Source organism: Megalops cyprinoides, chromosome 23, assembly GCF_013368585.1.
Source record: "Megalops cyprinoides isolate fMegCyp1 chromosome 23, fMegCyp1.pri, whole genome shotgun sequence".
Classification (NCBI taxonomy): domain Eukaryota; kingdom Metazoa; phylum Chordata; class Actinopteri; order Elopiformes; family Megalopidae; genus Megalops; species Megalops cyprinoides.
Window position 1 is genome coordinate 15,786,082 of NC_050605.1, and position 13,138 is coordinate 15,799,219.

Here is a 13,138-nt window from a genome sequence, read left to right on the forward strand (position 1 = left end):
TCCCTGCCCTGAGGAGCCAGACGCGCTGGAACATGACTCCCCCGTTTCACTCACTGTTAATGGGAGACCTGCAATACTGGAGCCACCTGTTTCTCTCTCCTCTCTCTGTCAACATCTTTCCTTTCAGTCTCAGCTAAAGATACGAAGAAAAAAAAAAGCTTAGAATATAAAGAATGATTTTTTTTCTCCCTTTTGAGTCTGTGATATTCAATGGACTTCTTCAAAAAACAGCCCTGGGGCCATGCTGAGTGCATGGCCAGTCTTTCAGGCAGTCAGGTGCTGGGCCAATGCACTGAGATTTTCAGTTCAAAAGCTTGCAAAATCATTCTCAGTCCCAACTGCATTTATTATTATTATTATTATTATTATTATTATTATTATTATTTAGGATAAGGTGAGAAACAGAGGTGGCATATGGTTCACCCACCCTGACTGCAATCTGTTCAGGTGGCAATACCTTCTTTTGTACCTCTGAATATAGCCCCACTGTTCAGGCTTCAGAGATGGCAACTTGCAGATAGCAAGGGTAGCACTTCCTTTGCCTTCTCACATTAAATCGTCCCTCTCAGCTGAATGCTTTCTAACTAACAAATGGCTTGGAAAGATTTATGCACTTGCTATGTAATTACTTGGTAACTGATACTCAATGGTTCAATTTAGGAATGATTCATGTGTTTCCAAAGAATTCCTTTTTAAGTACATTTAAATGGTTTTGATAACAGGTTTTCATCGATGTGTGTATTGACAATGTCAGGGTTTTTGTTGTGTTTTTGTTTTGCTTTACATTTCTTGGAACAGAAAGAAAAACTGGATGAGGTGGTAACTGTCTACTACTGACATTTCTTAATGACTGCGGCTTCTTTAGCTGGCTGAGTTTTCAGAAATTGGCAAACATTACTGTTTGGAGTTATGTAGAAAATTGAAAACCTGGTTTTTAAAAGTTTATCCAGTCTAAGATCATATGTCTATAGTGTATGTATTATATTACTGTTATATTACTCTACACTTAAAGATGTACACAACCTTACTGCCAGGCATGTTATAAGGTTAGCTGTCTATCATACAAAACAAATGAATGGTGCTTTGAGATAGAGCTAGGGTGTTCTTCACCATTGCTGTGCAGTTCAGCCTGTTCTTGCATTTCCTCAGCTTGCAGATGAGTGTTTACATTTTAACCAGAACCTTGTCAATGTTCTCAGACCCAGTCTCCAGATCTGGTTTGATTTCCTGTTCGAGAATCTTCCTTTGGAAATTCTGCAAGGTAAGAAAAGCAGGGACTAAACATTTACGAGTTTTTTTTTTTTTTTTTTTGATGTGGCTGTTCTTGGCAATATGCATATCCAGCTAAATCCTATGCAGGGATATGAAAAAATATTTGCAGATAAACAATACAAGAAAATGATATTGCACAATACAGTTTTGCCAATACAATCAAATGGAACTTGGCGCAGAACCTTAACACAGGCCTTTTAAGGAGCTCTGGTTAATCTTTCATGATGACTTTATTACATTAATATTTTGTTCTAAAAATGTACTGATTCAACTTGTATGCTTCTCATTTCTAGGCAAGCAGAAAGCATGATGCAGGTCTGTTAGCATGCTGAAGAATTTCTGCCATTTGCCATTCCTGCATTTTCATATCCACACTGAGGACACCTTTGCAATTGCAAAAAGGAAAAAAGGTATGAGGGAACTCCAAGCAAACAGTCTAACTTCTGATACCTTGAAAAACGTACTGCAGGTTTGAAACTAAATATTGATGCATGAGTTTAAAAAAAGCAAACCTTTAGCCCTTAGGCTATAGTTGCGCAAGGCATCATTGAATTTCAAAAGTGAAACATTACCAGACCTGGGTTATTAGTCTCCTACTGTATGATTTTTTTTCCCTTTGATCCAAATGAGAAAACCACACAGCACTTGACCACATCTTCCCTCAATGTCATAATCAATTCTCCTTTGTCACCAGCAAAGATTGGAAGTAAAACTCTTAAAAATAGTATCATCCCAGCTATGTGTTGGTGTATGTGACCCTTAGCAGTTTTATCACTTCATAAAATGTAGCATCAAATTTCGTAATGCAACTTCTGTGCCATAGCTCAGAATACTTGCCTTGGTATATCTGACCCCAGTGGAACTGTTTAACTATATGGAGTACATATTCCGGACAGGATAACTCAATATAATTGCACTATGAACCTTGCATTGTCAGAGGTATATGTGCTGTATGTATTTTAGTAACTCAGATTATCTTGCATTGTCAGGGGCACTGTAGGGAATACATCACAGAGAGAGCACTGTGTACTATGGATTATCAGAGGTATGTGTACCATACAGCAATTCCTTGTTATTCATGGAGAACACATTCTAGAAATTTTCACAAGTATGAAATTCTGTAATTATCTCTGATTCACTAATTAATGCTTGTTACCAAACATTCCTTTAATTACAATACAGTAATTAATAAAATAAATGATGAAAAAGGAATGCTGCCAAACACTCAAAGCAGACATTACCTGGGATTCATGTATACAGTACACCTGTCACACAGTGTAATACATAGAGTCAGTATATCTGACTCCAGTGGCCCTGTGTACCTTGCAGTGTCAGGAGTATATATACAGTGCATATCACTCCTGTATCTTTGCAATGTCAGGATTATATGTACAGTACGTCTGACCCCAGAGTCTCTGTACCTTGCTGTGTCTGGAGGAAATATACAGCATATCTGACCCGGGCATCTGTGTACCTTGCACTGTCAAGAGTATAGAGTATTTATCTGATCATAGTGTCTCCATGTCTTGCAGTGTTCTGAGTATATATACAATATATCTGCCCCTGTACCTTGCAGTGTTAGCTCTCTGAGTGCCTTACCCTGAAGTCTCGCAGCCGCAGTGCTCTTTCTTGCATGGCTGCCTCCCTCTCAGCGGCCAGCTCTGCCACATGCTTCTTCCACTCCTCCTCCTTTTGCTGTGAGGAGTGTACAGGAGCCATTTCAGGTACACTCGCGATGTTAATTATCACAATAATCAGTTGGAGGGAAAATCTGCAATTAGCACGCCCGTGAGTTAGATTGAAAGACAATGCTGGTGTGTTGGCTAGAAGACTGCTGCAGCGCACACACTTCCTTGGGGTTTAGAAACCGTAGCTGTTGCCTTTTACTGGCGCGCTCTGCGAGCGGAAAGGTTCTTGGGGCCTCGAGCCCCACCTCTCCTTCCCGCATCACTGAGAGCCGTTCCTGTGTTTCTCCGAGACAAGTCCTGCCTTCACGTCTCGAACGACCCGAGCGAGTTCCGCTCTCGGCCTTCAAAGCCCAGATGATGGAGGGGGAAGCAGTGCAACATGTGAACTCGTGTCTGTTACAGCCGGGCGTTTGGCCCCGCTGGAGGGACGCTTCCTGCCCCGCCGTGTGCAGCGGCGGCCACAGGACAAGCGCAGAGGCGTAACCTCTTTCATATGGAAGCTGTTGAAACTGTTACCAGCCCTCCTGCCTGTAACGGTTCAAAGGAAAGTTCCGGCACTTCATCTCCTTACCACTGTTCATTCCGCTTACACAAAATCTCCTCTCTCCCGGCACAGAGGAGGGAGTGGTGAGGCTCCATATACATAAACTGTTGCCTGTATTTATATTTTTTGGGGGTGGATGGGGTAATCATGATTGATGACAATGGGCTCAAATGTTGCACACATGGGACCAAGGCCAGGCCCTCTCCCCCCTGTCTGTCATCAGTCACTGGGCTGTTTGATGCTCCAGGACAGCAAGGGCCCCCCATCCCACTGCAGGGAAAATACAAGGAGCGGGAAAGCAAGGAAGCAGATGGAGGACAGCGAAAGCTCTCCATACGTTTTTAATGAAGAACGAAAGTGTCCAGGCCTTTACACAGACAGGGAAAGAGGCCACCACTGCTTCTCAGTACTGTGAACCAATGGGGGCTCATTTCTGCCACAGGTGGTTTTATTTTGAGGGGAAAAGTTTGGTCTAAAACAAATAAGCTGTTTATGCTTCTTGCATATCCATGTATAAGCAACAGCTTTGTCCTTCAGTGACCCAGCATTTTCTCATTAACGTCTAGCACTGGCACCAGTAAATGTGCACCTGAATATTACGCTCGCCTTGCAGTGTGTTGTGGGTAAGTGTAATCCTGTGGTCTGGGAGCCCTAAATGGTTGCTAGGTGCAGAACACAAGAGACGCCTGCAATTACTCCAGAGCAATTATTGCAATCAAGTCGAATTACAGCCTGGTGTGAAATGGCTCCAATGATTTACATTGTAAGATTTTGCTAGGAAGAAGGAAGAAGTTTTTTTTTTTTTTTTTGCAGTTTTTTTACATACACAACACCATAGGAAAAAAAATTTAACTACTACAGTCAAGTTCAATTACGTTTCTCTAGATAACAGCTGTAAATCTCATCTTTGTGGGGTCGTGTCCTTCTTTTGCTGAACATCCAGATTTTCTTTATGTATCGATTTAACTTCCTTAATACTTTCATTAACAAACTTTCATTTGAATATTGCGTAAACAATCTTGTATTATGATTGTGTAAGTTGATTAATGCAGTCCATGTAGAATCCCCTACGCTGTATTTCTTGTTTGAAGATGGTTATAGAAGCAGAGTTATCATTCTAGTCTGTCAATGGATGCTAAGATTAATCAGTCATTGCGTGTTGATGAAGAATGTATACACAGAATTCAGAGCAGCGGAGCTTTCTATTTGAATGTTTTCTGATCACTACTGTAGCAGATGTTGGCAAACCACATGTAAATCATGAAGTACCTTTCTCTTCTCTTCCAGCTCTCTTTTTCTCTCCTCTTCTCTCTGTGCTCTCTCTTGCATACGACGGATCTGTGGGTTGAGGGTTAAAGACACATGCTGCAGGTCATCCGCAGGAAGTGCTTAGCAGGTCATGTGAAGAGCATCTCAGAGAAGTGGTGTAAGGACTGATCGCTTTACCCTCTCCTCGTGCCTTTCCCTTTTTTCCTCATCCATTGGTCTGGCATCTTCTTCTGCCTGAGGCTGAGCATCTTCCAGGTTGCAGAGGAAAGCATAATCCTCTTCTTTACAAATTCCTCTCATGGTCTAAGGAGAGAAAAGTGCTGGACAAATACAGCACAAACAAAAACTTGCTTCCAAGCCTATGGGTACCTCTGTATTGTCTACATACTTGCAGTGACACCAGTGCTCTCAATGGACATATCTTGGTGGGAGTCAATGTTTCTCAGATTGGGGAACATTGCCCTGACCTGGAAATTCCCTCTCAATGCTTACCCACTTTTGTAGAAACTAATTTGACAGGTGTGCAACCTGCCTGAAAAGGCCAACGGAGCATCATGACTTACTCTCACACTGCAGCGCAGGCAGCATCATAACGTTACCCCGGAAACAGGAAGCATGCACCTCTGGGACTGGCTTGTAGCACGCAGTACCTTAGACATGGGAATTCCCTCAAATCGCCTCAGATGAGCCATGATAAGGAGACGGGGATGGCAAGTCGATCAGAGAAAATAAACAGCCACTAGAACACACATGAATAGTTTTTGATGAAGCGGTTTGGTATTTTGACAAGAGTTAAACACCCATTAATTAATGATGTGTTCTCTTTTTGAATGTTCTATTTTAGTTTATTTGGACCAGGGAGGGACATAACAGGTTCCCACGTCCAGCAGCACTCAATCATCGTACCAGATAGACAGACCAATTTTAAACAACATGTGAAAGCAAACCCTGCAAGGCCGTGACCCCCCCAGTGCGATTCCCTAAGTTATCCCGCAATGTTTCAATGTTCTGCTCTGGTGATCCGACTCACTGTGATCCTGACTGAATAGAATCATGTTGTGAACTGTGCATTCAGCTTTGTGAGAGGGAAATTTAGGAAAATGTATGGCATTCCATAATATTCCTTGGAAACGGCAACTTAAAAACAGCAAATGATTTCACTGTATAGTAGCTCATTCAAATAACACCCAAATGAAGACACTCTGAAGCTCATATTCTGTATCCGTAGGTCATAAATCATCTGTGAGCAATATAGTGCCTTAAAAGTAGGCTCCGAAATCAAAAACAGTACTGTGGCAGAACAGGCAAAGAAGGCCATACCGCAGTGCATGACAACTCCCACAATGGTTATATAGCTATCCCTCTGGGAACAGTTCACACTACTCTACAGAACACCAACAATCCCAGCTGTACTTACATGGAATAGGGTCCAGTGTTTGGATTCCAGCTGTGGTCAGTGTGGCTTACTCTCTCTGTGGTCCTTGTTGTATTGTGCTTTGGGTGGCATGCTTTCAGTAATATAAGCCTGATGATGAGGACTGTCATGACAGCTATTTCGGCAGCCCCTGCCAGAAGTGTCACTTGCACGCTAATAAAAATCCGCGCCCCACCTTCTTTGATAGATTGATTTTGCCCGTGTCGATATGTTCCTTTCACAAGAATGCACGAGGGCAAGCGTAATTAGCACTTTTTCAGCAGGACAATAGCCTGGTAGGTTGTTTACCTTGACAGAGAGGAGCATTTGTATTTGGAGAATATGGAAATAAGGTAATCTCAAGCATAACATGAGCTTGTCAGTTTGTGTGTGTGTGTAATGCGTCATGCATGAATGGAATTGTGAGGAAACAGGATTGATATGTGCAAAGAAATCAGCATTGTGGCATTATTCCGTTATTCTGTGTTATTCTGTGTGACGGCTGATCACTGGAGGTTGTCCCTGGGACAATCATTTGAAGCTAGGGTAAAGATAGACTGCCCATTCGGCTGAGAACATTGCAGGGTTTTGTTCGTTGGGCTGACGGAGTTGTAAAATACATACAAATACAAGCACAGAGCCCTATTAGAACCAGGTGCTGTGGTGATGGGAGTGCAGCTGTGGAGCACATGACATGAGGACATGTTGCTGTCAAGGAAGTTACGCTGATGTAATTCTCACATGAACAGAAATAGATTCGGCTCTTAGCGTGGAGGGACCTGGAGCTAGCCCGTCCAGCAGCCAGATGCTAACTCCTAAGTCTGGAAAGAATCACCCTCTTTCAGTTCGGGATTCCATGCCATGATAGTTTGGCCTAAGGGTCTTGCTTACTTGTGATTGGATGTCATTTTTGAATGATTATCCAATCAAAATGTCCTTGTGTTTGTGCCTTTCCCTGCCTTTGCTCAGAGGCATGTGTGACTGACATGTCAATCACCAACCGGAGACAGCATTAATTTCAAGGGCAGAGTGAGGTGGACTGACTAAATCAGCAAAACCCTGTCTAGACAGAGGTGTTTTGACAGGTCATTGGCAAGGCAAGTTAGCCTGAATATGATGCATCCACCCATACAGTACAACTGAAGTTCCTGACTAGCCTTACGGAGAAGGGCTAGGTCTTATATCCTCTGCACTTCATAAAAAAGCCCTCCAACCAAAGCCTTTGTTTGCTTGACGTGTTTAAGACTTTAATGTGATTTATGGTTATATTTCTCTGTGCAGTGGACTGCATTTCTGGGAAGGCTCACAGAAACCTTAATTCCTCCAGTTTTATTTCACAGACTGCATTTTCCCAGCCCAGCCTCACTGTAAGGGTGAGCACATGACCTGGTTTTAGAGAGAAGGAGAACTGGAACATTGTTCTGGAAAGGCAGGTCTCTCAGGTCAGCATGGAAATGATGTTCATGCAATATGTCATAACAGCTAAAGCATACTGACAGACAAGGCCTAATTATAAAGACTAATAAACAAATACAGTCTTTTCAGATGAACTCAGTATTGATATCAGGTTACACTGCTGTTGAAACCTCTTTCTCCTTAACTAAAAAATTTCTAACTTAACAGTAAGAATAAGATAAACTATCTGTACAATAATATCTGATGGATTGCAACACTTATACAAACTATTAGCCAATTCATCCATCAAAGTCTTTGAACAAATTTAGTGAAGTTTCTTTTATTGCAATGTATGTGGCTGTTACCTTAATTAACCCCTGTTCAATAGACCTTTTCATGAGGGAGTGCTGATTGGATTTTACTCTTAAGTAGAGGTCTTAACTCTTAGACTGCCTGAAAGAGGCTTATTCCCTAATTTACTTTTGACTCCAGCTATTTCTGACCACCATGCCTCGACATATGATTTATTTTTAGGTCACCAATCATTACAGTTTGCTCCATCCTACTGCATTTAGTCAGCATGACCCCTAATTAGTCTTAATCTTAGTCTAAATCAATTGTGCACTCTATTGTCTTGCCCAAGGATGTGTAACCAGGAAGTGAAAAATACCTATACTGTGACCTAGAAAGCAAATGCACCATACAGTAATAATATTTTAGACACTGTATGAGACTGGGGTCTCTCTGAAGCTGTTGAACATTGGTGTGTTATTTCTTTGTGCTTGAGGTCTTCAATACAGGTCACATTTTGCATTTAGCTAAGGAATCTCATTTACCTTATTGGCTTAGAATCCATAGTCATAGAGCACAAATGTCTCTAATTATTCCCCATACACTGTACTAGCAACATCAAGCAAAAAAGATGAGGTTTGAACACATATAATAAAAAACATAGTCATACGTTTATTCAGACATGTTTCACACACACTGCAGGCCCCATTTAATCTAAGAGGAGAGTGTTATGTAAAATGTTACTCTGATTCATAATGTTTCCTCATGTATCACATGGTTCTCTTTTAGGACAGCTGAAAAGATCCAACCAAACAAAAATACAAACAACATGTGGACAACTTACATCAGGCAGCAAAAGCTACTATATTGTACAGTACACATCCAACATACAGGTGTTTTCTAAAATCTTATTACAATGGTGTAATCTTGGAAGAAAAAAACTATTTCCACATTTGACATTCAGTTTCCACTATTCTTCTTGTTGTTGCTTTGAATGCTTTTGTTTTATTTTTGGCACTATCTCTTTTGTCACTGCAGGTAACATTTCAACTATTTGAAACCATATACTTAGTCCAGTAATTCTGTTCAGTTCAGTTTAGAGTTCAGTTCAGCTGACAGCTGTGTCAAGGTGTTACAGTAAGACCTGGGCTAACTTTGGAGAGATGGTCAAAAGAAGGTATGACACAACAGCATGAGTACAGCAACAGTTCTGGGTGAAGACAAGGTACAGGTAGAAGACAACAGAATGAAATGTGACGGAATGTGTCATAGAGTGTGCTGATACCTTATCTTACCACTAATTAAAAAGAGACCTTTACTGTGCAAGTTTTTTTTTTCAATCTTTGTATTTCACATTCCAGGTGTAAGTTTGTCCACCATTATAGTGTTTTTTTTTCCAGAAAGGCAATATAATTAAGGAGTGTTCAGGCCTACTTGAAAAGGACAGAAAATGATGCTCTATAAATGGAGGTACAGTACAAGCACAAGATATCCTTTGTTCAGTAAATAGTTCCTGAATTCAGTACAGTTCCTTAGTTCAATAGAGTTCCTTATTTCAATAAAGAGTTCCTTAGTTCAGTAAAAAGTTCTTTAGTTCAGTAAATAGTTCCTTGATGGAGCGTATACATCTTTATTCAACAAAACAAGTTTTTACTCTTAGGAGCTGCCCTCTTCTAAAGATTAAATTATCAGAGCTATGATTTGAATTTAGTGGTAAGGAGTGAGCCAAAGTCATTTGAATCCCTGCTATCAAGTCTTTGCTATGTTACCCAATAAAAAAGTAATACCTCCCTTTCCACCCCCTGAGCAGGAGCCTGCAAAGGAGACAGTTTGTCTGTTATTCTCATTTGGAGCAGCCAGGTTCCATTTGCAAATATCTGCAAATTCCAAGAACATTCAGAACTGCAAAGAAACTTCAGCCAATCGTTTGTGTGTGTGTGTGTGTGTGTGTGTGTGTATGAGCACCATAATGCATTTAAAAAGGGAGGCATTTGGGACCATCATTTGCAAATTGTAGCAACACATGCACTCTGTATTAGCATTTTATTGTTGATGGTAGCACAGATGTGTTTATATGTGTGTATATATACATATATATATGTATTATGTGCAAACAGAAAAGTGACCTGGTAATTTTCACAGTAAGCTATTCATGTTACTTATCACATGTTGCTCATGAGATTCAAAACTTTCAGATTCTATTCCAATAGCTTACATACTCAGCATACCAGCAAGCTTCTGTTGACACAGAAAACCATGTGTTTAGTCAATTCCAATACCTTACTTGCTTTACCATCCTTACTTGCTTTATCCATTCAAACTGCTTGAGGCAGTGGCTGTCTTGTGAATGGTATGCTAAAGAGTAATTGTATAGGGTGGTGATTTTCCATAAGATATTTGGTCCAGCCCTGTTCTGTGGTCTGTGTGGGGATTTACCATTTAAAGCCCTAAGACCTTCTCTAACAGTGGTTTGTGATTGACAGGTATATCTCCACCATCCCCTGAACTTAGACACTCAACCTCCTATAACCCTAAACCTGAGCTCTGTGCCTCAGAGCCAAGTCTGTCGAAACAAAGCTGACCTCAGAGCAGCACACAGTATCCCCAACTGGTTTGTTTTTTAAATGCCCTGAATAGGTTTTGTGTCTTCAAGGATGTGTTACCTTGCAAAAAAAAAAAAAAAAAAGAATCCCCTTTCCCGCCATTTTAGCCTGACTTGGGAGAAAACAATGAACATGTTTCTGTATGTACAATGAACATTGTTTCATACTACATGTACGTACATGTAGTATGCAGAAACAAAGCTTCTGAATACTACACCTGGATAAATGTGACCACAAAAAAGTGTAATCTGAACACAAACACCACATTAGATTTAAGTTGGGTCGGCACTGTTTTAACCTGTAGGAGAAAGCTAAGCTAAGTGGCCCTAGCCCCTCCTGTTTCACAGAGATCATTCTGGTTTTGGTTAGCATTTCTAAGAAAGGACAAGCCTCCAGCGCAGATTGAAATGTTGCTCTTGTCATAAATAAATACACTTATAGGAGCTAAGATCACGTGGGCCTTTTTCCTTTTCTCCTCTAGAAGATACTGCATGCTTTAGGTGACATTTTCACAAAAGGATCTGACAGAGAGACACCACAGAGTTTACCATGACCACTTTAAGTATTATTTGCGTGTTTCTGTTTCTATCTGTATATTCCTCCTATGCCAGTCGACTCCATAAGCAGGGGGCTAATGACCTAAATGAGGAGAAACACGTATAATCATGGGCTAAGTGAGGTTGGTTGACAAACATGAGACCCTTTTCAGGCAGGCACAGGTCCTGTGAGAAAATTTGCATTACACCTGGGCTAGCACAGAAAGAACAGTGAGAGGGTTACCTCTTAAGAAGTGAAAGGATAAAAGTCACTTTTTTCCTATGACTCAAACCGGCCCCACTTGAGTTTGCCGTGCATGGAAGGGCCATTTATGTAAACTCTTACAGTAAAGTAAGCTACACCTTTTTATATCCTGGGCACACTGGTAAAATGCTTATCCCCTAAGATCAGACTGACAAAGGCGTAAACCCTCTTAAAGTGGAGATTATGTGTTCAAATCCCAGCTCTGCACGTATGTACAGCTTCTTAAGGCAGCTTTTCCCTCAATAAGACTGCGGTGTCATTAGGGATGGCATTACACCTTTTGGTGTCCTTTTGTCCGCCCATTGATCTGCATTGGGAAATAGAATCCAGCTTTTTTTTAACCTAAAGTGCTGATGCATCTGAGTTCCTTCACTGAAAATGAGTTCCATTTGATAGTGGGAGTATGGCACAGATTGCCTGGCGTGGGTTCAGACTGTGGGAGGAGGGGGCTGTCACAAGGCCTGTGGTGAGAGGGTTTTCTGCTGCGGTAATCATGGGGACCCATTCCTTATGCTGCCTGGCAGCCAGTTTCCCCCACAGCTGTCTGTAATGACTGTTTACCGCCAATCAGCTGTCAACCTGTCTGGTCTTAGCTTTTCTCAGTATTTAACCTACATACCGGTATTTTTCAATTTGTGTTTTGATTTGAATACATCGAATGTTAACAGCCACCTTTTTCCAAATCAAGTATGCCAGGAATGCAAACTTAAAAAGCTTTGTTGTATATGTACGTGATTATGTATTTTGATGAAGTTAAGCAGGACTATTTCTAGGGTACCTTACTTTTGTTGCATGGTTCCACTGCACAATCCTGGCGCACAGATGTCTGTGTTTTAGTTAATGACTTGAATTACAATCGGTGATGAATGTTTTTGTCACACCGTTTTTTTCTGTTTTTTTTGTTTTAGCTACAACCAAAATAAACCAAAATAATCTACATCTCTGTCTAGTATATAACATGCATGAAACTGCAATGTTTTCTCAAGTGCAGATACTGAAATACATAGAAATTCACTCAATACTAAGATGCGAAACAAGATGCATCTGGTGCAAAAAGCCAGCATTCTAGTGTCTCCTGCATTCATCTCAGACCTGGACCCTGAGCTATAATCATGGCTTCTGCGGCTTGAGTTCTTTTTTGGCAAAAGATGACTCTCTGTGTCTTGTGGTTCAAAGAAAGCACTCTCTCTCACGCACACGGTGTTACTCCGCCTCTGCCCCCTCCCCTCCCCCCCCCACCCCACCCACATTCTGTGGCCCCGCCCTTTGACACTCGTTCTCAGGTTGCGCTGTCTGTGCCACTGTCTCTGCCTTGCATTCTTCCTGTGCAGTACACTGTTTAGGGTCTGAAGCATTTTGGTCCATTCTCGGTCATAGCGTGGTGGAAAAATAGTTCTGTGCAGAATGTTTTATCTTGCAGTAGTATCTCAGATCTTTTTGTTTGGGTGGTCTGTTCTCTGTAGGCATTTCCATTTGCCCTAAGTGTTCATACTTGTTATTTTCCAGTTCTCTGCATGTGACTGACTTCAGTGGAATGCGCAGATTATTGGATGCCTAAAAAAGTGAAGCGCAGTTACGAAAAAGTTCAGATTAGAGTCTGAAATAGAACATGGTGCATGCCAAGTTAATTAGGTTTGGCTTTGTAGTGCTTTGTGTTAAACAGTTTGTGATCAATTTGTGGTTTTCAGAACAATGCTTTTTGCATGACTGGCAAAAGATGGGATATGAACACAACCTGCACGCTTTCTCCTTTGTAGCACACTAAATTCTGTAAGTGCCCTAATATTTCAGATCAATGTGCATTTGTAAAACAAGCAACATATAAAAACCACAGGTACTGTGCTCTGAAAATACAACAAAT

The 13,138-nt window shown here is 41.2% G+C and overlaps 1 protein-coding gene across 1 annotated transcript; it reads right to left on the minus strand.

Annotated features, from left to right (window-relative positions):
- Nucleotides 1-2,257: 2,257 nt before the first annotated feature.
- LOC118770708 (capping protein inhibiting regulator of actin dynamics) lies at nt 2,258-5,465 on the minus strand. The gene is made up of 5 exons (XM_036518476.1): nt 5,424-5,465; nt 4,951-5,076; nt 4,774-4,842; nt 2,872-2,967; nt 2,258-2,266 (listed from the first exon to the last, which is right to left on the minus strand). The coding sequence occupies exons 1-5, from the start codon at nt 5,463-5,465 to the stop codon at nt 2,258-2,260; spliced, it is 342 nt and encodes a 113-aa protein (XP_036374369.1).
- Nucleotides 5,466-13,138: the final 7,673 nt, after the last annotated feature.